The sequence below is a fragment of the Rosa chinensis genome, chromosome 1 (assembly GCF_002994745.2).
Source record: "Rosa chinensis cultivar Old Blush chromosome 1, RchiOBHm-V2, whole genome shotgun sequence".
NCBI classification, from domain to species: domain Eukaryota; kingdom Viridiplantae; phylum Streptophyta; class Magnoliopsida; order Rosales; family Rosaceae; genus Rosa; species Rosa chinensis.
This window is the reverse complement of record NC_037088.1, coordinates 10,645,758-10,673,461: the sequence shown is the minus strand read 5'-3', so window position 1 is coordinate 10,673,461 and position 27,704 is coordinate 10,645,758. Positions and strand designations below refer to the sequence as shown.

General features: G+C 39.0%; 2 protein-coding genes and 2 pseudogenes across 2 annotated transcripts; 3 read left to right on the top strand and 1 right to left on the bottom strand.

The window, feature by feature from the left end:
* Nucleotides 1-923: 923 nt before the first annotated feature.
* Nucleotides 924-2,837, bottom strand: LOC112200595 (transcription initiation factor TFIID subunit 4b-like). Its single transcript, XM_024341629.2, has 2 exons — nt 1,851-2,837; nt 924-1,007 (listed from the first exon to the last, which is right to left on the bottom strand). The coding sequence occupies exons 1-2, from the start codon at nt 2,835-2,837 to the stop codon at nt 924-926; spliced, it is 1,071 nt and encodes a 356-aa protein (XP_024197397.1).
* A 13,352-nt stretch (nt 2,838-16,189) lies between these two features.
* On the top strand, nt 16,190-17,739 carry LOC112200584 (annotated as a pseudogene).
* A 5,656-nt stretch (nt 17,740-23,395) lies between these two features.
* Nucleotides 23,396-24,751, top strand: LOC112200574 (annotated as a pseudogene).
* A 33-nt stretch (nt 24,752-24,784) lies between these two features.
* On the top strand, nt 24,785-26,288 carry LOC112200564 (disease resistance protein RPV1-like). Its single transcript, XM_024341603.1, has 4 exons — nt 24,785-24,907; nt 25,078-25,353; nt 25,446-25,844; nt 25,929-26,288. Exons 1-4 carry the CDS (start codon nt 24,785-24,787, stop codon nt 26,286-26,288), a joined length of 1,158 nt encoding a protein of 385 aa, XP_024197371.1.
* The last annotated feature ends 1,416 nt before the right edge of the window (nt 26,289-27,704 follow it).

The window sequence follows — 27,704 nt, the reverse complement described above, 5'->3', positions numbered from 1 at the left end:
TTATGACTATTTTCATATATTGGATTTGGTCAAGGGTATTATGGCAAGATACAATTGAGTGTATTAATAACTCTTTATTTAAGAGTGCACCATTGGATCTCTTTGTTTCTGACTATTGATCTTATACTATTCTTTTTTCCAAATGATATCGAAATATGCATAGTGATTCTTGTTAACTCTTCATTATCCGTGTGCTTTTTCTTTCTTTTTTTGTTCCAATGGTTTTATCATGGGACCTGTTAAGCTTATGTTGAATCTCTGTGTTGTGTCCTGCTTCAATTCAGAAACCAACTTGTGCTACATGTTTGAATAGTTTCTACTCCCAGCCCTCTTGACTGAGAATGCATATGAGGAGCTAGCTCTTCTCTTTTCAGTGGCTATTGTGAGCCATTCAAGGAAAAGATACTTCTACTATGTATTGAAGGGTAAATATGAAGCTAGTTATACCCTGGGTAATCTTAAGAAGGTAAAACCAGACAATTTCATTTCATTTCAGTAATGTATAATTTAAGTTATCCAATATGCAAAAACAAATACCAAGAAGAGTTCCCAACTAGACATGGTGTAGTGTATGTAGTACCTAAACAGTGAACTCTATATTATCTAATGTGCTTCAAATGGGAAGGCATGCATGAACAGCAGAGGGAATACCAGATTGGAACAGCATGCAAGAAGATGACTTGGGAAGTAATTCCATATGCATGTTCTGTCGATTCAGACACAACACTCATTTCACCCATATTGTTTGGCCCTTATGTTGTGTCTATTAATTCCAGCTCATGTATCGAACTTTTGGAGTCTCAATTTGAGATTTCTTCTTTCTCAGATCCTAGCTCGGAAACTGGGACTTATGGTGGCTTCCTGGCAGTTGGCCCTAGTGTTGAGAACTTGTAGCTTGATATATTTCACTATTCTCTCATTCATTATGATGATCTGGAGACTCTGCTGAAAGCAGAGATGCAGCCCAGAAATAGTAGCTGAGGCTCAGGACTTTGTAGTTTATCATAGTTTTATAGAGATTTTTGGGGCAATCATAAGTGATGTAGGACTAGGCTCCTGCACTTGCAAGAAAAAGCTAGAAAAAGTTTCATTTTGTTTTGCCATTATAAGCTGATGTAATTGCCGGTGTCTCTCAAATTGAACAGACAAAAAGACATAATGTAACGACTACTGTAAGAGGCCATAACATTTGTACCCATTCCAAACAAGAATCCTATTGAGTACAAACATGTTCGCCAAATTTTGTTCATGAGTGTGAATCACATCTCTGTTCCCTGCTTTTATGATCTGAATCTCTGTTCCCTCCTACTTTAATCAAATTCCTCACACCTTGACTCCCCCGACCAAAATTACTTCTTTTGTACATGTGGTAAAACTGAAGCTATGAATAGCAATTATAGAAAAGTGACACTGTTGCGCCTACACACATAGGCTTGTAGGTGTGCCTACGTCGTCAAGGTTAATATGATTTGCAGCTTTCCAATATAAATTAACAGGATGGTAAACTGAAAGGAAAGGAAAATCAACAACAACAACAGTTTGGGGAAAAAAAAGTATTCAAAGTACACAACAATTTCACCTTCATTGCATACTAATATTTGCACAGAATGACAGATTCTAGTAAATCTTGTTCTCAATCTACCTAAGGATCAAAAAGCCTAGACCATATGTGTGCTCAGCTGCTACATATTTTCTGGCGTAAAGAAATTGATCCTAGGAACTCCAAACAGCCATTCTGCAGGTAATGAAGAGGAGCTGATAGTAACAGTTTAAAGACCTTAGCTCTAGGAATCTCTCATATACACTAGTGTTTAGCACTTTCGGATTATTCACCGGCTAGCAGTGTTCATTAGCAAATAGATCAGAGTAGACTTGGACATCTGAGGCTCCTTTTCCAGAACAGCAATCACATCCTTGACAGATATACTACGAGTACTAGCCACCATTGTTTGAGGCATCATCATAACTTGGCAATTCCTCCCAAACTTTCCGACAGCACTTCCAGCTGCAGACACCAAAGCTTCTACACCGCCCCTTTTCTCCGCTTCTACATTGCCATTCATTGTTCTTCCAGCAGTTGATGTAGCCTTGTGATTTACATCTTTACCTCGACTCTTCTCCCGGGCCAGCTGATCCGCCTTAAGTTGCCATTTCGCCAATATGTCATGTCCTCCAAGAGCAGCAAGGGCAGCAACATTTGCTGCTGCTGTATTTCTCCTCATTTTGTCATGTCCGTCGTCATGTTTATCCTTGACACCCTCAAATCCGTTAGTGCTAACCTTAGCTTCATTATGCTTCTGAGCCTTTTCCTGCAACTCTTCCCTAGCTTTCTTGTTGACAATCATAATTTTTTGCTTCACATCAGATGTAGAAACAGTGTGATGTCTCGATTTTTCACAATCAACTCGCTGCTTCGACTGTCTTATCAAATTGCATATGATCCCCCTCATTCTCTCCTCCACACACATTGCCAAGCATCTCTCCACATCTTTGTCAACACCAATTCTCAAACCACAACTCCCCATGATTCCCGCCAACTTTTTCTGCAGGGGAATCTTCTGCAAAACCAGCCCTTCTTGGTTTTCTTGAAGCACAAGTTTTCGAGATGCTTGCTGCTTCTTGGGCCCCGAAAGCAACAGCATGCGCTCTTGCTCTTCCACAAGATTGACTCCACTGACAGAAACGACGTCGCGGAGTTGCTCAATGCCTTCTTGATCTGTGTCGATCTCATCATCAGCTACCTTTTGCTTCTTACTTGGTGGTGGAGAAGCTCTACGCTTGTTAGGGTTTTTGACAAGAGGAAACAGAGGGTTTGGGAAGAATGGTGAAAACCCCATTGATGAAGACTGCCCAAGATTTCTATAGGAAATTTGGTTTCTTGAGGCTCGAGTTAAATGGAATGCAATAGAGCTGATCTTGCGAATATATAATTCTAACGAGAAAATTTGATGAGCACAAGCAGAAAACTCACCCAAAGCACAGAGGCAAAGCCAAAAACAAGTCTTAAGTTCGAATAGAACTAGAGAAGGTTTTATATACAGGTTGAAAAAGGCTGGAGCTCTATTTATTTTCAGGGAAAGACCAAAAGAAAGGTCAGAATAGAGTGGGTAATGACAAAAAACTCCATTATATTTTCATATTTTCACTTTTGCCCTTTTACCCGTATTTATCCTTTTAACTTTCATCACTTTACTTTTTACTTTTACTTTTTTAGTTTTACCGTTACTCTAAAAAAATATTATATATATATATATATATATATATATATTTTTTTTTTTTTCCTTTATGACGGAGCTTGGTGGGTTCATATCTTGAATTTATGATTTTAAGCATTTATTGCTATAGAAAATTACACACAAGTGAACTTTTGAAACTTTAATTAGTGATAAGGCCACTTAATTTTTCTTGTATACATAAGGCCATCTGCTTTCACAAATTAATTCATTCCTGACAATTTTACCCTCCCACTTAAGAAACCCAATTAATTCCATCAGCCTTACGCCGGTACCTCTCTCTCTCTCTCTCTCTCTACTCAACCACAGATTTTTCATGTCTTTGGTTTTTGCCTCTGATTCTGGCGATCGTCGGCACGACACTCTCTCTCTCCCCATCCGATTTCGGCGACCGCCGCCTCTGATATGGTGAGATTCCAATCGGTCCAAGCTTGCAAAACCTCGAAACGGCGCCGCCACGCCTGAAGACGACGACGACGACGAAGCTCCGATCGGAGTTACCTCACTGGAGTCCAACTCAGATCTCTCCAATTCTCTACTCTCAGAAACCGAATGCTCACAGTGAGGCTTCTGGTTTCTCCGTGAACTCGACCTCGTGCTCATACTTCAGCGGTGAGATTTCGTGTGAGTCACGCAGATTCTCAATTGGATCGGAGAGTGAGGTGAGGTCGAGTTTAAAGAAGAGAAGCTTCGGTGAATCCAATCCAAATCCCAAAAGACCCTTCCAGACTCCGGTTATTACTTGCCCTCCTAAATTTAAACCCTTCTGAGTAGCTATTGTATTGTTTTGAGCTATGGTAATGAAATTGGATCTTAATTTTATGCCTCATTGTTCAATTTTTATGTTATGGTATCTATGTTTCTGATGGTGTTTTATTCTGGTTTGTTTTTTTGTTTTTGTGGTTGAATTCTGGCAATATATGTCTTGACCTGCATCATTTCAGAAACAGAGCAAGTGAAGCGGTTTTCAATGTTGGTGAGAGTAGTTTTTGGAGTTGGTGAGAGTAGCTATCGGTTTTGGTGAAAGTTGCATTTTGTTATTGGTGAGAAAAAATTTTGATGTTGATGAAAGTATCTTTTGTTGTTGGTGAGATTAACTTTTGGTGGTGATGATTGTAGCTTTTTGCAGTGATGATAGTAGTTTTTAATGTTGGTGAGAGTAGATTTTGTTGGTGGTGAAAGTAGTTTTTTGCGGTGGTGATAGTAGTCTTTTGAGTTGGTGAGAATAACTTTTGTTGTTGGTGATAGTAACTTTTGGTGGTGATGATTGTAGCTTTTTGCTGTGGTGATAGTAGTTTTTGACGTTGGTGAGAGTAGATTTTGTTGATGGTGAAAGTAGCCTTTTGTTGTGGTGAAAGTAGCCTTTTGTTGTGGTGATAGTAGTTTTTTGCGGTGGTGGTAGATTTTGGTGGTGATGATTGTAGCTTTTTGCAGTGGTGATAGTAGTTTTTGACGTTGGTGAGAGTAAATTTTGTTGATGGTGAAAGTAGTTTTTTGCGGTGGTGATAGTAGCCTTTTGTGTTGGTGAGAATAACTTTTGTTGATGGTGAGAGTAGTTTTTGATACAGGAGTAACTCCCTAATGTTAGTGAGAGTAGCTCGTTGGGGTTGGTGACAGTAACTTTTGTTGTTGGTGAGAGTAGCTTTTGATGTTGGTAAAAGCAGATTTTGCTGATGGTGAGAGTAGTTTTCTAGTGTTGGTGAGAGTAGCGTTTATTGCTTGTGAGAGTAGCTGTTGGTATTGGTGACAGTAGCTTTTGTTGGCGGGAATAATAGCTTTTCTTTTTGGGGAGCATAGGTTTTTTGGTAAGGAGTAGCTTTTGTTGTTGGTGATAGTAACTGTTGTTATCTCGCCGGAGATTGCCGGAAATCTCACCAGAGTACCTTTTGTTGCTAATGACAATAGCTTTTGTTGCTAGTGATAGTAGCTTTTGTAACCTCGCCAGAGGTTGCCGAAAATCTCATCAGAGTAGCTTTTGTTGCTAGCCACAGTAGCTTTTGGTGTTAGTGACAATACATTTTGTAGTCACGCGGAGTTCGCTGGAAATTGGCCAAAGGTTGACCGGAGACCCGCCGAAGTTGACCGAAAACCTCGCCGGAGAGGAGAGAGACTGATTGTTGACTTTGTACTCTAGTGGCATTTATGTAAATATGTTGGTTTTTAATATCCAAAATATAACACCCATTTTAATCTAGTGGTCTTATGAGGGAAAAAAAAACTTGTTGGTGACTTCATGGCTAAAAGAAAATTCAAAGATGCACTAATATATAATTAACCTTTATTACTATTAGAATCCATCCTCTATATTTAAAGGTAAACATTTAATTTTCATTATTCATAATTTTTATCTTTTATCTTTTTTTTTTTTTTTTTGAAATAACGGCTGGTGTAGCTGTCCTCAAGCCTTCATTAATGAAATTGTTGAATACAAAGGGGGAAATAAAGTCTAAACCCCGAACAATTAGTAACGAGAGATAATAACAGGAACTCTCACTAATCCAATGTATTAAAACATGCACCAACTAGCAAGGGTTGACATACCAGATAACTAGGGCAACTCCATTTGCTTCACAATAGTGACATATCGGAAAGATAAAGCTCATATAAAGCCATAAGACAATAAAATCTGCTTTCCCACTATGCTGTCGACCAGAACTCCTGATGACACTTTGTTTCATCTTGTCACTAGGAGGTTGCGCCCATCTGATAAAGACTTGTCTCCTCTCTAGGAATGACACGGCAATGAGAGTGCACACCAAGACAAAAAGCCCAACCCGCCTTACTGGTATAGAGTAGTGATTTATTACTAACACAAAGTAGTAAAATAAAAACTAAAAAAAGAAATAAAAAGCTCATAAGAAAATCATATCCCATAAAAAGCCCTAATTTCTATCTTTAGAAGAGTTGAGTTGCTTTCTGCTTGCAAAGTCACTAGTAAAGAGTTGCGAGAAGAACGAGAAAAGTTAAGAGCACTAAAACATTTTAGATCAAGACTTAGTAGAAAAGCTCCCCATTATTGGGATATTATCTACCAAGTTTAGAGAAGAATCTACCAAGTTGAAGAAGAAATTAAGTTAATTAAAGAAACTCTTGAGGAAAAACATAAGCCTCTTGATTATTTGAGCATCGGTTAGATCCGTTCTAGCTGGTATCAGAGCTTGTTTTGCACAAAAGCAGGTAAAGAAAAAGCTTACTCCTTAGAGTTGGCTTCTCTTAACTAGCAAAAGAGAATCCAAACGTAAGAATTACCAAGCCTTTTGGATTGAAAGAGGAAGTGAGAAGTGGCAAGTGTGCTTTCACACAAGGAATATTGAAGAAAATCAATACTCCATTGAATACATTTGTAGAGTTTTAAATACTCTATACGACGAACATATTCATGTCCAAAGAGAGATCAGAGTAGAAGAGCTTGATCATGCAAGACCAAGCTTAATTGAATACCTAGATCATCTATCTAGGAACAAGAGTTCTAAAAAGGTCATAGAACAACTCAAGAGAATTAATCTAAGGATTAATCAACTCGAAGAAATAAATTCCACAGTAGCTAAGCTTGAAATCAAGCCAGATTATTTGAAAGAAAAACAATATCTTTTTGATATTGAAAAGAAGTTAGTAAGAATTGAGAATCTTGCTAATTACATCCATCAGCAAGCAGTTAAATTAAGAACCACTCAAGAAAACTTGAGAAAACTTTTAGAAACTCTCATATCTAGGATAAGATGAATCAGAGAGTGGATCTAAAAGTAAGACAGGTAGATGAAAAAGCATTAAGCTTTTATCATCCTATCGAGAAACTTGCTGAAAATGTAGAAACTATAATTTCCACCTACAGCTTATGCTATTTCTAGTCTATGAGAAGTTATATCTTCATTGTTGTCAATCATAATTTCACCATTAGGGGGAGATAGATTAAACCCAATAACGGAGCCGCGTGAATCTCTCTCGGCATGCAATAAGACACATTTTTCTTCGTCTTTCTCATCTTCAACAACTAATGCTCCATCTAGCAAGCCTGCTTTATTTAAAACTGACACTCTAAGCCTCAATGCATTTCTTTTACTTATTTTCTTCCACAAAGGAGCAAAAACCACTTGCTAAATCACATCATGGTGATTAACCAATTTGAGTCGCATTAAATTCCTGGATGATGATTTGTATGGGACTCAAGTAGTGAATTTGAGAGACTCCATTTTGAAACGGTTGAGAAAAGTTCAAAGAGATAGGAGGGGGTCTAGTAAGGAAAGAGACTTTGAGTCATATAAAAAAATAAGGTATCTATAAATAACCTTTGAAATTGAAAAAGGAAAGAAAACCAAAGAAATTTAGAAGTCATACAAAAACAAACAACTCCTGGACTTACATTTTGATCAAATGCAAGTAGTACCTAAACTTTTTGATTTCATCCTAAATAGTGACAATGATAAACCTCAATCTATTTGCCCATTTTGCTTCCAAAAGTTGGGATAATATATGTTTCTCAAAGGTCACTTTGACAAACTATCAGTAAAAAAATTTGGGTACTATTTTTAGACCCATTTTTAAAATACATACATATAAGGCATGTTTGTTTCTGTTTGGCTCCAAAACCAGTTGGTGTGCAAACTGTCTCTTTTGAGCGAGTGATTGCGCAGGCGTGCCAGCACCGCGGGGTGCAGTCGTTGGGGTAGTCCCTTGACCTGACTTCTTCTTCAAGCGCTGTGGACGAGGAGAGCACCAACCTCGTCACAGGGTTCTTCTCTAGCCTTTCGGAAAAGGACTTCTGCCTTACGGATAAGGACTTTGGGTGTGATCTCTTCGGTCACCAAATCGATACTCAACGTTGTAGGTTGAGCAGAGCAATCACTGGGAAGTCTGAGAAAGCACGAGGTTTGCCAAAGCGTATCTTTAGCTTCGCTGGGTTGCGAGGGCGTTACCCTTGCTTCGCTGGTTGTATCGGTGGCAGTAGTACTGCAGTCGGCTCGCAAGGAGACTAGAACTGGAAGCACGGTCGCCGGGTTGATCTGGTGAGGCTGACAGTCGGCTCGCGAAGAGACTAGGACTGGCGGGCGGTCACCGAGTTTCAACGAGGTTGAAGGTTTGCTCCGGGGAGGCTTGGTAATCGCTGGGATTGATTGATTCGAGAGAGGGGTGTTTGATTTCGCTGCTTAACCCTGTATTTATACCCTAGGGCTTCGACTGCTCCTTGCCTTGGAAGGATTCTTAATTGTAGTTTCCTATTTCATCTCTACTACTCAAACTCAAGAAGGTTTCGTCTCCTTATGAGTCACGGAATGGGCGAAGCTATAACCCAGACCCGAGTAGTTTTATTTTTGGGCCGCAGGTATCGGCCCACCGGCTTAAACCCACCAAAGGATCTTGCCAAAAATCCTTTTGGGCTCAAACAGTTTCACAAGACTCTTATGCCCCCACCTTAATTTCTATAACAGTCTAGAACTCCTCTAACCTGGCTTATGCTATACTAGTACCTGACTCATGTTTGGTACTATGTAGGATTAAAGAGTAGAACAATCACAATAGTGATGTCTCATGTTTGATGATTTACTGGACTAAATTATGCAATGCAAGCCTGATTCGATATTTATTATACTCTCTGCTTCTTTTGTTCTGAATTTTCATCACTATCTTCCATTTTCTAAAAAAAAGAATGTGACATGGTCAAATAAACAACCATTAATTGTTAAAAGGACTATGTCATATGAGTCATGCAGGCATAATTACAGCAAACAATGCCTCTGATTAACATTTTGTTATATAGCAAATTCTCACCAAGATTTTCAATTAAATACCCTACCAAGAGTCATTGCCTTATAAAAAAATGTATGAGCCATGTGAATCATGCAGGTATAATGGCATTCCCTACATGATACAATTCCAAAATCTAGAGCATTCGATCTTTTGCATATTAAAAAGTGATAATGAGATTTTGCATAGAAAAATAAGTAATAATAGTTCTGTAAGGCAAAGAAGCAATAATATTTGATAAGTTCATCATCTTATAAAACCAAACGAGCACAAGAAGACCCGTCCAGCGACGACTTCTTGACAACGCGCCACCGGACAAAGCAGAAGATGAAGATGCCGGTTGTGCCCTAAAGAGAAAACCTAGAGAGCAGCATCTTTTTTTCGTATTGTTTGGTATAAAATCACTCTTCTTCATTGCTCACAGTTGTTAACTTACTAATCTTTTGACATAGACTGAAATAGACGACTACTGAAACTGAAAGAGAAAATTAAATGAGAGATTTCGTCAAAAAAAAAAAAATCTTTTGACATGGATTTTGTTAGAAAACTTGAATATATTTTAATCATTTTATTGGTATAACTCCAAATGAGAGGTTTCCTTAGATGGATATGTCATAAAAGAATATTTCTAAAAATAGAAATGAGTTAGATAAGTAAATTTAATATTCAAATTAAAATATATGATGTAATGAGTAGGTAGGATAAACAAAGAAATGATAACTTAATCTGAAATGGAATAGAGAGGGAGAGCGAGAGCGAACCCTAGCTTTGACGGCGGCGTTTCATGTCGTGCTCAGTGTCGGCACTCGAGGTCTACGAGATTGGCTTTGGGTGCCATCGGCCTCCAAGGAGGGACTGTGTGTGGAGAAGATCGATCGGTGGTTTTATTGAAGCAGATCGGAGGTTTCGATCTGCAGAGCAGCATCGACAGTCGACGGGAGTAGGTTAGAGGCGCTGCAGGTCAAGGTCGTCCCGGATCAGCGCCGAATACAACCCTGCTCAGATTTGGGTTGGCTGGTGGTGCTCTGATCGTTGAGTGTCCAGATCTGGTGGGGTTTTTTTGACCGGAGTTGTCTGGTTTTGGATCGTTGCTAATTAAAGAGAGATGGAGTTGTGGAAAGGCTGACCGCCGGAAGTTCAGTGGCCGGCGGCGGCGGCCACGGCCTAGCAACCTATTTGGGCTTCTGTTTCAAGAACTAGGGTTTGGGCTTGGGCCTAATTTGAGTAAGCAATTTTCAAGGAAGAGCAAGAAGACCAACCTGTTGCCGAGGTTGTTAGCTACTAGATTTTAATTTCTGCTATTAGACAATTGGATGCAAGTCTTGTTTAGGTAGGGGTAAACTCTATAAGCTTTTCTAAGATGTTTTTAGTTGTGATTTGAACCACAATTGCGTGCCGGCAAATTAGACTAGATGAATGATTTTTCCTTAGGAAGCGAGGTTATTCTTGCTTAGTTAGGCTTGTGTCATGCGAGCGTCCCTGTAGACTTTAATGAGTTTAGTTTGGCTTAGATAAGTTATCTGATTTTCTGGATTTTCTTATGTAAGTTCTGTTAGACTCTGGCCTGTTTTCATGGCTTGATTATTAATGCAATCAACTTCTATTCAAAAAAAAAAAAAAGGATAAACAAAGAAATAATAAGGTAAAAATTGCCGCACCTTTCAGATTTGGAATCTCATAATTTTTTTTGTCTAAATTAAATTATAACTTTTCGAAATTGAGGGGCTCCATCAGTAAATTCTGCAAATTGTCACTGTTGCTGTTTGTTCCATTTCATGTTTCCTTTGTTCAAACTCTGCTTAGGCTGTGGCTCTCTTCTCAACTTCACTTCACCAAATTCAAAACAAAAACCTTTTCGGAAAGGTCAGCTCTTCTCCTTTCTGTCTTTACAGTTGAGTCAACTTCTCCTCGATGGTTAAATGTTAATGATTCTTTGTATTTTCTGTCTTCTGGGTTCTCTCAGTTCTCTGGGCTTCCATTTCTAAATGTTTATCTGAATCAACTAAGAAAATTCAATTGCTTTGAGATTCTAGGCTAATCTCGGCTCTTAAAAGCGGTGAAAGTCTGAATCTATTCAGCTTAGAAAGAGATAGAGTTTTCTATTTAATAACTTTTCATTTTCTTTATGCATATTTAGGTCACAACCTTCAGAAACTATGATCTTGCATGAATGTGCTTGATTGAAAAAAGTATGCTTTCTTTTCATTTAATCTTAGGATAGTCTGATGACATAACGTGTGAAGGTGAAAATGGCATATGCTCCAATGCTATTGTAGATGACTGTGTCCTAGCAATTACCATATCTAGTTGTTTTATGTCTTGGAAATCATAATCAATTAGTCAATAGAAAGCTTTAAGATGAACTTAAGTTACCAACATAGTTGAGTAGGCAAAAAGTAAGAAATCATAATACATTAGGATTATGCGGTGTTAACATTAGAAAGCGAAGGCTCTAATTAACATTAGAGAGAAGAGAGAGAGAGATAATGAGACACGAGAAGTATAGTGGTTCGTCTCCCGCCTTAGCGGGAGACTACGTCCACTTGAATATTGCACTATCTGTGTTTGGGCCTTGCAGCCCAACATGGATTACAAGAGTTGTAATGGGATGATGAGTAAGTGGGAAGGAGTCCCCTTTTATAGGGAAGGGAGGCTCCTTCCTTCACTTGCTTTCCAATGTGGGATACAAAAACAACTATTCTAGTCTAGAAAGCATGTTGTGAAGGCAACTTGGCAAGGTTGGAAATTTGGCTTCCCGGCAAGCTCTTGAGCACTTCTGACTATCTCGGCGTAGCTTGGACATCGGGCTATGGAATGCATATCACGGTTGGGTCCTGCCATGGCTTGTGGGGCCCCCAAAGAGGGTGTTACATATGCTTGGTGACATAGTTATTTCTCCATACTAATGGAGGTATGTACAAGTCCCCGAAGTCCCCAAGTAAGAGGAAGTTATTTCTCCATACTAATGGAGGTATGTACAAGTCCCCGAAGTCCCCAAGTAAGAGAACCTTCTTGGTTAAGGAGTTATAAACATGATGTCATCAAGCATAAGTGATGTCCGGGCTGCGCCCAACCCCTACAAGTCCCCGAACTCGTTAAGCAAGAAGGGACTCTTTAACCTGCAAAACAAATATAGAAGCACGCGCATGTAGAATGCTTCTTGTACCGGACAACATATGTGAGTTGCATTGATATGCATTAGCATGTATGAATGTACGAGGTGCATGATACATGATGATGTATATATATGAATGGTGCCGAATGTGATCGGTTTATGACATATGAGCTCGAGAATGCACATGATTGTGTAAGCATAGTAAGAATGAGCATATGAAGTGAATATGATGCATAAAATGCGTGATGTGCGCAAGAAAATGAATGAGGTTGAGTTGACGAGGTTACACCCGTGAGGCATAAGTTGCACGAATGCCGTGAATGCGAGAGTTTGTAACTCAAATGCGAACGTTTGTGTTAGTTTGGTTTTCGCTCGTATTAATGGAACGCGAAAAGAATTTGATTGTTGCAAACAACAAATGGTAGAAGAATTCAATGTTCCGTTAATGGGCATTATGTCAAGGAGACATGAGTGTAAGGCTCGGGAATGACAGGCAGGCGTGAGTGTTGAAGCTTGGGGATGCCGAGAAGGCAAAAGCGTTGAAACTCGGGTTGCCGAGAAGGCAAGAGCGTTAGAGCTCGAGGATGCCATGAGGCATGAACGGGTAGCTCAAAGGTGATGCCATGAGGCATGAGCGTAACGGTTGCTAATTATGTTGGGCTGTATGTACAAGTCCCCGAAGTCCCTAGTCAAGGAGGGTTTTCTTGCGGGGTTGATACCAAAGTGTGGCTTTGTGCCATATATCAAGCATAATTAGTGCGAGTGCGTTGTCCACCTAGGATTTTGTTGGAGCAAACGCTTTTGCCCTTTTCGGGTGGGCCCCTGCCAGGCCCTCTAGGGAGTCCCCTACTCCTAGCTATAGACCTCCGTATGGTCGGAAAATTGTTTGATGAGGGGAGTTGCGTATAAGCAGTGGGCGTTAGGTAGCGAACCTAATCTTTCATACCCAAGCGTCGGGGGTTAACTGCCGGATCAATGGCTGCCATGGGCTGCGTTAATCGGTCCCTTTACTCTTTCCCGGAGGAGAAAATCTTAACTGCAATGTCGTGTAGCGGTCACTGTCATTATGAGGCGTTGCATTATTGCTTGGCGGTTGGTCGTGGACCATAGACTTATGGAGTACGTTTAGACCCGTTTAGGTCTTTTTCCCGTGGGGAGAGTTTGACAAAGTATGGTGCCGGGAGGCTAGGCAAAATATTTGCATATAGAGTATATGTAAAATTTGCTAATTGTATGAACAATAACAAATAAGCATAGCAAGTAATATTATGTGGATATTTATGACCATGTAACATGCATATTAGATAGTGGCAAGTGTAATGGGTGTCCATATAAAATTTGAAGGTAAGTTCCCTGTGAATAGTATGAAGCATAGTGAACTATTAGGACTTAACTAAAGCATGTTGGGTATGTTCGAGCGAGTTGGGTTGTGTTCGAGCAAGTTGGGTGTAGTTGAGTGGGTTGGCGTTGTTCGAGCATGCAGGGCTTGGCCCAAACAAGTCGTGGCCATGCTCGATACCTAAGCGAGTCGTAACCCAAACAAGTTGTAATCCGAGCAAGTTTAGTTAAGTCATAAGTGTCACAAGCTTCTAAGCATGACATAATTTATTTAAGTGAGTGTAACATGTTTATTTAATTGAGTTGAAATTTAATAGAAGCATGGCATATGTGTATAGCATGTGTACTTGTAATAAAGTTGCTATTAACATTTTGCAAATTTGTATACATGCTTAATTAAGGGTCATGGAGACATGTTAAGGCATGCCAATAGTATGTAAGCATAGTAGGTGTGCTACTAAAATTGATACATATTGGTAGCATGCTTTAAAAGTTATTAAAAGCATATTAAGGCATGGTAATAGCTCTAATTGAAAGAGCGTAAAAAAGAAGATATAGTTACTTATCTTATGCCGATTTGGAGTGAGTTGGAGTTGGAGTTGGAGTTGGAATTGATATAAGTACCCAAATCATGTTGGAGTTGTCCAACCATGACGCTCCATTGCTTTGGCGAATGAGGTATCTCGGTAAAGTGCACCAATCCGTCATCAAGGTATTGCTTGAATGAAAAGCACTACTCAAAAGAGGTAGTGGGAGTTCCTTGAAACAAATTGGATGACTTAATATATATATATATATATATATATATATAAGCATGTAAAATTGTCAATATGAAACAGATTGTTTATATATGCAGCTTATGTGGTAGGTGAAGCAAATATAAATCACTTATAGAATGTGTTTGTATGAAAATAATGTGCCTTAAAAAACTGGCAGCTAGCGAATCAGGCCACTTGATGACATTGTATCAAACTATCAATGAATAAACAAAGAGTACTCGTGGATGCTAGCAATGCTTCATGATATGCGGACTCTGGTAATTATGATATTTGATATCAATCATGAGGAGGAGTAAAGCAGCATGGGCAGAGAAGAGACGAGATTGGTGTGATCATGCTAGGGGTTATGGTTGACTTATATTCCAATTTGAGTATGATATCAATTATGAGTCAAAATGCAGCTTTGTAACAAGTATAGTAGAAATAATACATTGGTCGGGGCCCTCGAAACATATTGTAGTTTTGACTTAAAGAAAAATGGTGATAGTGATAAGATGATTATGAGCATATGAGATTAGCATTTGTCTGTGAATGATTGTGCATGCTAGTATATATGCTGTACTCGTTAGCTATCATGATGTGTTTGTACATGCACAAGAGAGAAGCTGTCACAATTTCTAATATTATATTGTAATATGAGGTAGCAGCTAGTTTGTATAAGATAGAGACTTATCATGCTTATTATATGAACTCGTTGAAATCACACCAACTGATATTGTACATGCATATTTCTGAGTAATTGCAAGACGTGTGAGTAAACTGTGCGAAGATGAAGACAGGACGTGGCGTCCATGTAAAATCAGCAAGTATGTTTGTGACAGTCTACTTTGAAAATTTATGAGATGTGAGCAATCTCATGTGCCAAGTCTTTACATATTAGAAAGACACATATAGGCACAGCATACTAAAAAGACACGTCTACATGGCATGCATCTTTAACTAGTAAATAGTAGCCCTTCGTTTAGCAACAGAAACAGAACGAGCTATACGAGTATATAGCAGTGGCCAAAGGAAAACAGATTGATGCATAGGGACTGGGATTGTGGGCAATACTTGCACAAGAAGCAACAAACGTATATAGGCATCATATGATTACTGTTAACTTTGAAGAATGGCAAGAGTATAGACTTAGCTACTTAGCTCATGCTTGCTCGTTGAAGATTGTTGCTAGGAGCAATGTACTGCTAGGATTTGGGAGCCTCTTGAGAACTCATTTCTTGCTCGGTACAGAAAGATAGTAACGAGTGGGTGTCCAAAGAGGATGTCTGGGTGTGAAGAGAAGGTTTTGGTGTGCAGCAAACAACGTTCTAGCGGTTCGCGGAGCTTTGCCTAGTGGAGTTGCAGCTTGGCGGTTGCCGATTGACGTCGTCGCTTGGCGGTTGACGGACCGTTGATCGATGAGATTCTCGACACTAACTAAAAGCTTCGTGGGTGAGGACCATTCTCTTCTACGCTGATTGAAGAAGAAGTTTGGAGTTCCGCCACAATTGACGCTTCGCCACCATTGAAGTCACGTCACAATTGACATTCCGCTATGGATTGAAGTTCCGCCAAGGAGAGTGACGCTGACACCCTATCAAGGAGCTCTGTTAAGATGTAGGGGCCTTGACATTCCGTCAAGAGTATCCGTCAACAAGACTGAAGCGCCGCCATAATTGAAGCTCCGCCAATAATATCTGCCAAGAAGATTGAAGCTCCGCCAAGACTGAAGCTTCGTCAAGAATATCCGCAAAGAAATTCCGTCAAGAAGCTCGATAATCTTATTATGTTTGCTGCTAGTGCTAGAGTTGTTGGAAGCCGACGGGCACGGTAAGTTTGCCTTGGAGTATGTGGCAGTGAGTTGTCTTGCTCAAGAGATTGAATGATTAATTTCAAGGATGAGAACTAGTCAAGCTTGACATCAATTTGTGTTGGCGGTGACTTGCAGATAGTGATGCTGGCGCAGGCTTGCGCTAGCGCTTAGGGGAGAGGATGGATCGAACATGGACCGAACAGAGAAGCTAGGTGGAGTATGTTTGGCAGAGGAAGGTTGGCCGACGATACTTGGCAGACGCTGCTTGGTGGTGGCTCGTCGTTGTCATGTTTCTGGCCGACAATGGTTGATGACAGATAAGCAGGAGGCTTTTGTTGCTCGTCGAGCAGAGTTAACGGGAGTACGAGGAGAGACCCTTGTTTGCTTGTCATCAACATTTTGCCGCTAATGATAGATCAAGAGACTTAGCGGCTGGATGCAACGAAGAAGAAAAGCATTTAGGAAGGTCCGTCAATATTCTTGATGAGGAGCTCCGTCAATAATCGCCTTTAAGAATAGTGAGAGGAAACTTTATCGAGAAGCTCCGCCAAGAAGTGTGACGCTAACGGTGATGTAGGAATTGGTTGACTGCTTATCAGTGACCCAATTAGGTGAACTGACGCGCTAAAAAGGAAGTAACGGCCGTTACATTAGGTGATGGGGTGATTCAATGAAGACTTGCTAGCACTGACGCTAAATTGAGTGACGACGTTGATCAAAGAAGATGAACTACTGCAATTGAATGAGGATGTCGGTCCGACGTTGAGGCATGTGGTGGGTGTTGTGTTGATGATCGAGTGCGTCAAGGATGGCGGAAGTCGTGCTTATGTTTGCTAGCAATTGGGTGGCCAGACTATATTCATGGACGTCCATAGTAAATGGGCACCGATAGTTTTGTTTTTGCTCTTTTTTTTTTTAGTTGGCATTGACAGCTAAAAGATGTTGCCATAAGAGGCCAGTGTGTCGCTTGACTTTGGCGGAAGGCTGGATACCCAGGTTACTAAAAAAATTTTTGTATGCTTGCGTTAGCAAGCTTGATACACTGGGCACTGGGGCTGATGATGATCTAAAGAGATTGATGATCAAATTGATTCTATCCTCCCAACCGGGGGTTTTGCTCATTCCTTTGGTCTTGAGGCTACAATCCATGCTCGGATGGTCTCGAGTCCTGAAGATCTCCAAATTTCGTAATTCATCTGTCAGAGAATACTGCAAGCTTACTCCTTCCTTTTATATATTCTACAACAATGTCAGCTGATTTGGAGACCTTGCGGAAACACGACAAGATGTTGGACGCAATGATAACTAATGAAGTGCGTAGAAACTAGAAAGGCGTCAACATCACAAGGGTCTGCACTCATGAGAGTGGCTGCAGCAGTGTATTCAGAAATATCGTCTCTTAAATCTATGAGGGAAATTTCTTTATGTAATGGAGTTGTTTCTTTTCATCGTTCTCCTATGTATGGGCTTATATGTGGATTGCTTGGGTTGGATAGCAGTACTTCTCAAAGAGCTTTCATGTTTATCACAATGAGAGATGTTATTTTTGCCGCAACAAGGCTGAATTTGGTCGGACCCCTTGGTGCGGCTGTTCTGCAACATCATATTGCTCCTATCTCTGAAGCTATACTGAATCAATGGAAGGACATTCCAGTTGAGGAAGCATGCCAAACTATTCCTTTGCTTGATATCGTGCAGGGTTGTCATAGCTACCTGTTTTCTAGACCATTCTGTTCTTGAAGGCCCAAATAGACGCATCGACTTGTGGAGCCTGCCTGAAATTTTCATATATAATGTAAGCCATGAAAATTTGGTCGTTTTGGAAATGCTGGATGAACTCTCTAGGTTTGTATTACTTTGTACATAGCTGACTCAACTGTTCTGCCATCTTAGAAGATCGTGTTGAATAAAAAAGTAGTGCCATCAAGCATTTTATGCACCTGTTCTCTTTGAGGATTAAAGAGAATACAAGAATGACACTCCAACACAAATATGGTTAGTTTTGTAATTGGTTTAATTATAATTGGATATTGGATAAAATTTCAGTGATGTCCTATTCTTATTTACATATACATATACATTTAGTGCTTATTTACTGTCCACTATGTGCAATTTCTTTTGCAAGTGAACTTCTTTTGTTCCTATCTTTTACTTTATGGCATATGGGAGGTTTGAGATCACATGGGCTGAATTTTATGGCACTACTAGAAAAACAGGTACTTTCACACGGATGGATTCTGTGTGAATACATTGAAATACACACGGAAATCTATGTGTATGGGCAGTTTCACACAATACAGTCACAGATTCACAATTTATATGTGTTGCGAGCGTTGCTAAATCACTTTCACACAGAAAACTTATCTGTGTGAGCTATATTAAGTAGTCCCATATGAATCAATTATATTAATTTTCAAATTTACAAACATTCAATCATTAATTTGCAATTTCCAGGTTACATATAATTCATCAATTCATTGAATTATTCAAATATTTTGATATTTATTTTTAGGTCCTCCACTTATTTTCATGTTGTTTTGGGTCATTCATTGAGATTTTGCAAATTTGGGATCTTTCCTTCATCGTTCTTCATTGAGATTTTGCAAATCTGGGATCTTTCCTCCATCGTTCTTCATTGAGATTTACAAATCTGGGATCTTATGGCAGTAAATCATACACAAGTGTTGTTGCAAATAAGATCCACTTTCAGAATTCATCTCGGCTACTCAATCGATCTCTGACGCAATATGGATTAGTAAGTTTGAATCCAAACAAACAACAAACCAAAAGTGATTATATATACCTTTATGAATCTCGATCTATTTGCCGAGGGCGATGGTGTCAATCTGTCTGAGGCGAGAAAGAATCACAAGAAAGAGCAAAGTTGATCACGAGCTCGAGACATCAATTGAAAACCCAGAAATTGAAAACCCACAATAAACTTACTAGCAAAGTCGATCTGTTTGTCGAGGTTAATGTTTAACCAAATCGCACCTTCCAACAATCCAACCATGTCAGACCCAAAACCCAGACTAGTCTGTTGCATCGGCTACGTCCATGGCTTCCACACCAAGCTCCAAAATTTCTGGTCCAATCTCGAAATCTCCATCCCTTCTTTAGACTTCGCCACCGCCCTCGTCATCTTCCTCGGCGACTACTGCGGCAGCGACCCTAACACCAACGAAGTCCTTGACTTCTTCGTCGCTCTCCCCTCCAAATACCCACATCAGAAAGACGTCTTCATCGCCTGAAACCATGACTTCGCCTTCGCCGCCTTGTTGAGAGTCCTGCCTCTGCCACCTGACGGGTCCGAGTTCAGCGAGGGGTGGAAGGAGTTCGAGGACAAGGAGGAGAGAGAAAAAGATCTGGAGCAGATCTGGAGACAGAGAGAGGGCAAGAAGATGTAAAAAGAAAAAGAGAGAAAAGAAGATAACAAAGAGGAAATCGGAGAAAGATATGTGAGAAAGAGAGAGTGATGGAGAGAATAAAACACAGAAATCTGTGTGAAAACAAAAATAAGAATAGGATTCACACGGTAGTCTGTGTGTAAACTGAAAAAAAAAAAAAGGATTAAATTCTGCTTACTACCTTGTACTTTCAAGGGTTCATCAATTCAGTCCCTGCACTTCTAATTTAATCAGAAAAGTCCTTGCACTCTCCAATTTCATCAAATCGATCCAATCCGTCACTATTCTGTCAATTTTCACTGTTAAAATGCTGACGTGGGACCTTCTCACAGGGAAAATTCCCAAACTACCCATCTCTAGACAGCCTGCCGACGCGTTAGTGTTGTGAATGCAGATGGATAGTTTGGAAATTTTCCCCGAAAATTGACGGAATAGTGACGGATTGGATCGATTTGATGAAATTGGAGAGTGCAAGGACTTTTCTGATTAAATTAGAAATGCAGAGACTGAACTGATGAACCCTTGAAACTACAGGGTAGTAAGCAGAATTTAGTCCAAAAAAAAATATTAGAATCTTATGCTTTTACATATTCACACGGAATACTGTGTGTAAATTAAATTTACACTTATTTGACATGACTAAAAACTGGTACCGGAATCTTACTAATCATATTTTTACACAGATATCCGTGTGAAACAATATTTCACACTGAAAACAGTGTGAATTTTTAATTTACCCTATGACAAATTTACAGGATTCTCTGAATTATACTTTATTTCACACGGAATCCGTGTGTAATTGACTTGAAAAATATTGGGTCCCAATTTGAACCTTATGTGGCCACAATAGTCTGTGTGGAAAATATATACACACGGATTTCAGTATGTACTATAGCACTTTATACACAGATAATCGTCTGTGTGAACCTCTGTGACAACATTATCCGTGTGAAAGGATCTGTTTTTCTAGTAGTGTGGCATGTACGTATATCTGATCATAACTAGTTGTTGAGTTATGCTATACGAATATTATTTTGTAAATCTATGCAATTGGAGTAGGGATGAAACAGTAGAAGGATACTTCTTCAAAGTTTAATGGTTCAGTCAGGGGTCTTATTATTACAATAGTAAAGCTTTGGACGTCAATGAACAATTTTCCTGTTAAGTGATATAGGGAAACCTGTTAGTCGTTTTCTTCATCTCTATATCTCATATCATATTAGGTTTGTCATGGAAATCTGTCAGCTTAAACTGCTCTATTGTTTGGTTTGAGATCATATAAGCTGAATTTTATGGCATATAAATATATCTGATCAAAAGCTAGTGTTTGAGTGATGCTATATGTATATTATTATGTAAATCTATGCAATTGGAGTAGGGATAAAATGGTAGAAGGATACTTCCTTTAACTTCAATGGTTCAATCACTGGTCATAGTATTACAATAGTAAAGCTTTGGACGTCAACGAACAATTTTCCTGTTAGGTGATGTAGGGAAGCCTGTTACTGGTTTCCTTCATCTTTATCTCTCATATCATAGTAGGTCGTCATTGGAAATCTATTAGCTTAAACTGCTCCATTGTTGATTTCAGATTGATTGTTTCCTTATATCTAGGTCATGACTCTTGGATTTTGTTCCAAATTTGTTTCAGAGCCATGCGATTAGAAGTTTGTACTGTTTTATGTTTGATCATATGGAGCTGGGGGAAAAACTCAAATTCGCGGGATGCATATTTGGTTAGAATAGGGTCTGCCGTTTTTGTTTTCATGGGATTGATAGTGTTTAGACTCTCCATTAAGAAGGTAACAGGAAAAAGAAAAAGCCTGTTGTCAAACTTGGATCTAATAAGCATAGCCCAATTTTCAAATTCTTTCAAAGTAAAGAATAAATTTTTGGTATCAACTTGGTTCATATTACGGCACAACTTGTGGAAACTACTACCTAAAGATTTGCAACCAGTTCCTTATTTTTTTATCAATCTGCTCCAAGTTTTGATTTAGTCATTAGTTGCATGCAACATGGTCTTGTCTGTGCAGAAGATTGAGAGAATCTCTTAATTGGATATAATACCTTGATGAAATGGTACCCCTCTCTCTCTTCCTCCCTCCCTCCCTCACTATTAATGTTCATGTGTGAAAAGGAAACTGTTCTAGGTAGCGACGCTGCAACCAAAAGGAATATTCCCTCAAATCCCTACCTGCTGGCATAAACTATGACCAAGGAGATTAACCCATTTCTGTTGACACTCACTTTTCAAAAATTCAAATAATCGATATTTTAACAAACTTAAATCCATAGCATAGATTGTTTACTTTGTATGCTGTTATTTACTGTTGACTAAAACCAAAACAGAGTATTGAGTGGAGTGAATGAGTAAAACTAAAATGAAATTCAGTGGTTCTGCTGGCGTACACATGCGAAAGTATTGTTGGGAGGGAAACGATGAGTATTTTATTTTTGCCAGTCTGGTTTTCAGGGATGAAACAAATGTCATCAAAAGTACTGGTTGGAGGAAACGGTGCAAGTAACAACTGCTGTAGTAGAACTGCCATCCTCCAATGACGTTTACAAAGATATGAAAGATTCAATTTCTTATGGTTGCCTTCTGGATTAGTGCCAAAAGTGCTGCTTGCCTTCATCTGGTCTCTGTAATTTAACCTCTCTGAACCGCTCAGGCTGAACCTAAGCAATTGCAATCTTGTTGAAAGATCATTTCCCAATGACATTAGCTTCTTACTCTCTTTGGTGGCATTAAATCTGAGTGGAAATTTTTTATCAGTCTTCCTGCAACCATTAGATCACTTGTGAAGCTTGAAAATATTAAGTTGGAGAATTGCAGGAGACTTGAAAAGTTATCTGTGTAAGGCCGGATGGTTGTTCTTCAATTGAAACTTGATGTATGTAATTTCAGCAGTTTGGAGAAATCATATTTCTATTTCATCAATTGCTTTAAAGCAAGCTCTGATCCCAACTTATATGGTTCTGACTGATGCACAAATAATCAAGAGTTTTTTTTCCTCTTCAAGTGTTTCTTTGATAGTTCTAATATTTTTCTCAACTTTAAATATTCTTTTCCGGACAATGAAGATAATATTCCAATAATCTGGAGTTTCTCTACTGAGTCTTGATCTAAAATCTTTTGTTTTTTTGTTTTTGTTTTTTTTTTCACCTTTTCTCGTTCTTCTGGTAATTCTTTACTAGTTTTTTTTTGCAGTTAGCAAGTGAATCTAATCTGATAAGGATAATTCAATTATGAATAGCAGAATAGTAGAAATTTACTGCTTACCTTCATGTATAGATGATAGATTTATAAATGCAATTTATTAAATGAACAAATTCGAGGTATGAACTCACTACGCTTGAATTTTGTAATTAAAAAAATATATAACAACAAGAGAAGGTTAGCGGGTCACTTTACATGATAGAAAATCTCAAATTATACTATCTATTTTTACTGCTATAAATGCAGGCCCTCTTTCGATGTCGGAGGGTTTCACCAAATTATAAAGTGTCTATAATATCTTTCAATAACATAATTATTAAATTAAATTAAATATAAATTAAAAAATATATAAATTAAAAAAATTAGCCAAACGACTATTATTTTATGTCTAAAAAAATAAATAACCACGGCTCCATTAACATTACAATACCACACGCGAGAAACGCGGGCACTAGGGTGAATAAAAGAAGCATGTGCATGATACAAATACAGATCTGCACGATAGAAGTTGAATTTTATATTCAACAATGTACCATGTCAGTTTCCACCGAGTATCCTTTTAGCTGGAAAGTGGGATCAAGTCGGGTCATTGACTAGAAAGAGAGAGTATCTCCGTGAACAACAGGCGACCTCTGATTCGATACCGAAGGAGATGACTAGAAAGTGGAAATACGATGTCTTTCTAAGTTTCAGCGGGGCAGATACCCGCTATACTTTTACCAATCGTTTGTATTCTGCACTAATTCGAAAAGGGATTCTGACCTTTATGGATGACGCAGAGCTTGAGAAAGGAAAATCCATTAGGCCTGAACTTTTAGGTGCAATTGAGGACTCTAGATCTGCCATTGTCATTCTCTCAAAGAAGTATGCTGCTTCGTCATGGTGCTTGGATGAATTCGTCAAGATTATTCAATGCATGAAAGATATGGGCCAACAAGTCTTCCCCGTCTTCTACTTGGGCGTGGATCCTTCTGATGTGCGACACCAAAGGCGAAGTTTTGAGCTCATCAAATGGGAACACCAAGTAGATGTGGAAGTGAATGGAGAGTAACGAACATCCAGTAAATTTGAGAGACTCACTGGATTACCATTTTGCATTTACTTAATCTTGCCAATTGCTAATATTGTTTTTGCCGCTTATGTTACATTGCTAAGTTTCTAATTTTATCTAAATTTTCTCAGATACGAACCAATACTAATTGAGGAAATTGTTAATCATATACTAAAGAAGTCCGTGTATACATCTTCAAGTGTTCACAAGGGCTTCATAGGAATGGGTTCTCGCATTGATGATTTATTAAGCAATTACATATATCCGCAGCTTGGTGGGGTGCGTTTTATAGGGATCCATGGCATGCGAGGCATAGGCAAGACAACACTTGCTTGAGCTATCCATGATGAAATCCGTCAGGATTTTGACCCGACCTGCTTTCCTTCCAATGTTAGAGAAATGTCTAAAAACAATGACCTTGTTTCTCTACAAGAAAAACTTCTTTCTAGAATCCTGATGGCAAAAATTGAAAATATAGAGGATGAATACACAGGAGCTGCTATGATAGAAAGGCGGTTGTGTAGAATTAAGGTGCTTGTTGTTATTGATGATGTGGATCAGTTGACTCAATTAGAAAACTTGGCTGGAAGTCACAACTGGTTTGGTCCGGGGAGTAGAATTGTCATAACCACCACAGATGTTCTGTTGTTAAAGGCACATGATGTTGATGCTACATACAAGGCTAACGTGTTAAACTATGATGAAGCACTTCAACTTTTGAGTTTTAAGGCTTTTAAGAAATTCCCCCCACCAGAAGATTATTTGCATCTGTGCTACCATATTATAGAGTATGCTAAGGGGCTTCCCTTGGCTCTCGTGGTTTTAGGTTCTTTTCTATTTGGTAGAAGAACTGATGAATGGGCAAGTGCAATAGATAGGCTAAAGAACACACCTGATAAACACATTATTGATGTGCTTCGGATTAGTTTTGATGGACTGGATGAAAAAGACAAAGAAATATTCCTACATATTGCTTGCTTTTACAAGGGGAAGGATAAGGATCGTGTGACACAAATACTAGACTATTGCCAGCTAAACCCTGTCATTGGTTTGAGTGTTCTTGCAGATTGATCTCTCATAACTATCTCCAACAACGAACTGTGGATGCATGATTTGCTACAAGAATTGGGCTGGGACATTGTTCGTGAACAATCTCCTAACGAGCCAGGCAAACGTAGTAGATTATGGTCTCATGAAGACATCAACAATGTGGTGAAGAAAAATATGGTAAGAGTTTGATAATGAAAAAAAGAAGCTAAGCATATTATTATTTGTGTTCTGCACTTCAATTATTGTGTTAAAAAAAAGAAATAAGGCAGATTTACTTGTAATCTGCTTAGGTCATGGAATTCTTTGTGTTCTGCACTTGAGTTATTATTCTTGTTTTTCATTATTAGGGAACAGATTCAATCCAAGGCATGGTAATGGAGTTGACTAAATTACAAGTGGCTCATTGGAAGCCGGAAGCCTTTTCAAATTTGTCTCAACTTAGTCTTCTCCATATTTGTAATGTGGACCTTCCTGACGGCCTCACTTGTCTTTCTAATTCTTTGAGAATCCTCGAATGGACTGGGTATCCCTTGAGATCTCTCCCACAAAATTTTGAAGCAGATGAACTTATTGAACTTAACTTGTGCCACAGAAACATTGAACAGCTTTGGAAGGGAACAAAGGTATGGCTATTAGTTAGTAGATTTCTTGTTTATCTCTATGAAGCAAGTTGTCTGTTCTGTGTGGTGACTCACTGTTTCAATTTTATGAGCAGAATTTTGAAAAGTTGAAGTTCATCAAACTCTGCCATTCTCAAAAAATTGTGGAGACCCCAGACCTCGCAGGTGTTCAGAATCTTGAGACTTTAGATCTCGAAGGATGTTCTCATTTGGTAAGAATCCATCAATCCCTTGGATTTCTCAAAAAGCTTATTGTCCTGAATCTTAAAGACTGCAAAAGTCTTGAGAGTCTGCCAAGTAGAATTGAAATGGAATCTCTTGAAACATTAATTCTTTCTAACTGCTCAAAAGTTAAGAAGATTACTGAGTTTGTTGGAAATATGGAACGTTTGTTGGTGCTTTGTCTTGATGAGACTGCCATTGAGGAACTGCCAGTGTCAATTGAACGGCTGAGTAGCCTTGTGTCATTAAATCTGAGCAACTGCAGAAATCTTGTCTGTCTTCCGAGTACCATCAATAAATTGAAGTCTATTAAAGATCTTAATCTTTCTGGATGCTTGAAACTCGGCTAACATCAGATAAATGTGAGGGTCATGGACTGTTTTGAGGAAACTGATGTGAATAGTGGGTCTGCAATAGAAATGTCGTCTACCCATGATCGCAAGAAAAAAAGGGAGAGGTCCAATCTTTCAAGAATGCAAAGTAGTTTGGCGATCTTTATAAAAGTTCTTGCCTTCTGGATTGGTGAAAAAAGTGAATACAGAGCCAAAGAGTTTCCACTTGCCTATATCACAAAAAGTGAATACAGAGCAAAAGAGTTTCCACTTGCCTATATCACAAAAAGTGAATACAGAGCCAAAGAGTTTCCACTTGCCTATATCACAAAAAGTCAATACAGAGCCAATGAGTTTCCCCTTGCCTATATCTGGTCTGTGTAATTTAATATATCTGAACCTGAGTATTTGCAATCTTGGTGAAGGAGCATTTGCCAACGAATTTGGTTACTTTCCCTCTTTGGTGACCTTGAATCTAAGTGGGAACAATTTTGTTCATCTTCCTTCAGGCATTGGATTGCTTTCTAAGCTTGTGAACTTTAACTTGGAGAATTGCAAGAGACTTCAAGAGTTGTCAGACCTTCCATCAAACAGTATACTAGATTTAAGGGCAGATGGTTGTACTTCACTGAAATACTTGTTTGATGCATCAAAGTTGAACAGATTAAACAAATCATATTTCAATTTCATCAATTGCTTCAATCTAAATGGCAATCAAGGATGCAATAATTTAGCATACGAAATGCTGAAGACATTCATGTATCAGGTACTCCTTAAGTGTGTGTGCGCGCACATTTCTGCTCATATACTTATAGACATTAATCAACTAACAACCTATCTTTTCTTGCACAGGGAATCTCTAATAACAGGGAAACTTTTCAAATTGTAATTCTCGGAAGTAGTATTCCTGAGTGGTTCAGCCATCAGAGTGTTGGGTGTTCTGTAAGTGTATCTCTACCTGCACGTTGGAATAACAGTCGGGTTTTGGGATTTGCTCTGTGTGCTGTTTTTGTACTTCATGAGCACCATCGGGTGGATAAGCTATATATAGATGAATTCAAGACTTTTAATGCAACACATCATCTTGTATGTTGTCTGAAGCTCGTTGGAAGAGAATTGGAAGTAATGGCAGACATCCTGCATTTCGCTTCAGTGAAAATTTTTGCAAGGTTAAGTCAGATCACCTGTGGCTATTCTATGTATCTCGTGATAAATACTTGGGTACAGAGTGGTGGCATAACAGTTGCAGTCAGTTTGAGTTCTTATCTGGCTAGGTCTGAAGGTGAAGGAGTGTGGAGTCCGTCTGATATATGAGCAAGATGTGCAAGAGTTGAACCAAACAACCACTCAATCAAGAACCAAACAACCACTCAATCAAGCAGTGGGATGTCTCCTTATGAGGATATATTGATTGGTTTTGACATTCCAGTTGCAGGCGAAACCAGTGGCAGTGGTAGCAGAACTTGCACGCTTGAAGAATTATAGGTCCGGCAGAAATATAGGGGATCCACTACTGGCCACTCTGAAAGACCATAATTAAGGACTTTCTGATTCCGTGGTTGGAAATGAGTTGTAGATCATGAATGGCCAATGCCTTCTCTTCTCTCATTTGAATTTCTGCGGTAATTACTTTCTGGAGCTCTCTTGCCGTCATCTTTTACAGTTAGGTGAGTCTTGATCACTCTAGTTTTGATATTTTGCCTAGTTATTGGTGGACTCCCCAAGTTATTTCCAAATGACACTATAATCTTGCTTGCATAACCGATATTATTGAAGTAGTTTTAAAATAAACTGAATTGC

What these genes read in the sequence shown, in the direction of transcription:
- LOC112200595 (XM_024341629.2), bottom strand. Translation starts at nt 2,837, where the DNA reads ATGGGGTTTTCACCATTCTTCCCAAACCCTCTGTTTCCTCTTGTCAAA. An exon ending in CTACTCTGATCTATTTGCTA is followed by an intron (nt 1,008 to 1,850) that starts ATGAACACTGCT and finishes TCTCTATAAAAC; the next exon opens with TATGATAAACTACAAAGTCC.
- LOC112200564 (XM_024341603.1), top strand. Translation starts at nt 24,785, where the DNA reads ATGCATGATTTGCTACAAGAATTGGGCTGGGACATTGTTCGTGAACAA. An exon ending in ATGTGGTGAAGAAAAATATG is followed by an intron (nt 24,908 to 25,077) that starts GTAAGAGTTTGA and finishes TTTCATTATTAG; the next exon opens with GGAACAGATTCAATCCAAGG. An exon ending in AGCTTTGGAAGGGAACAAAG is followed by an intron (nt 25,354 to 25,445) that starts GTATGGCTATTA and finishes TTTTATGAGCAG; the next exon opens with AATTTTGAAAAGTTGAAGTT.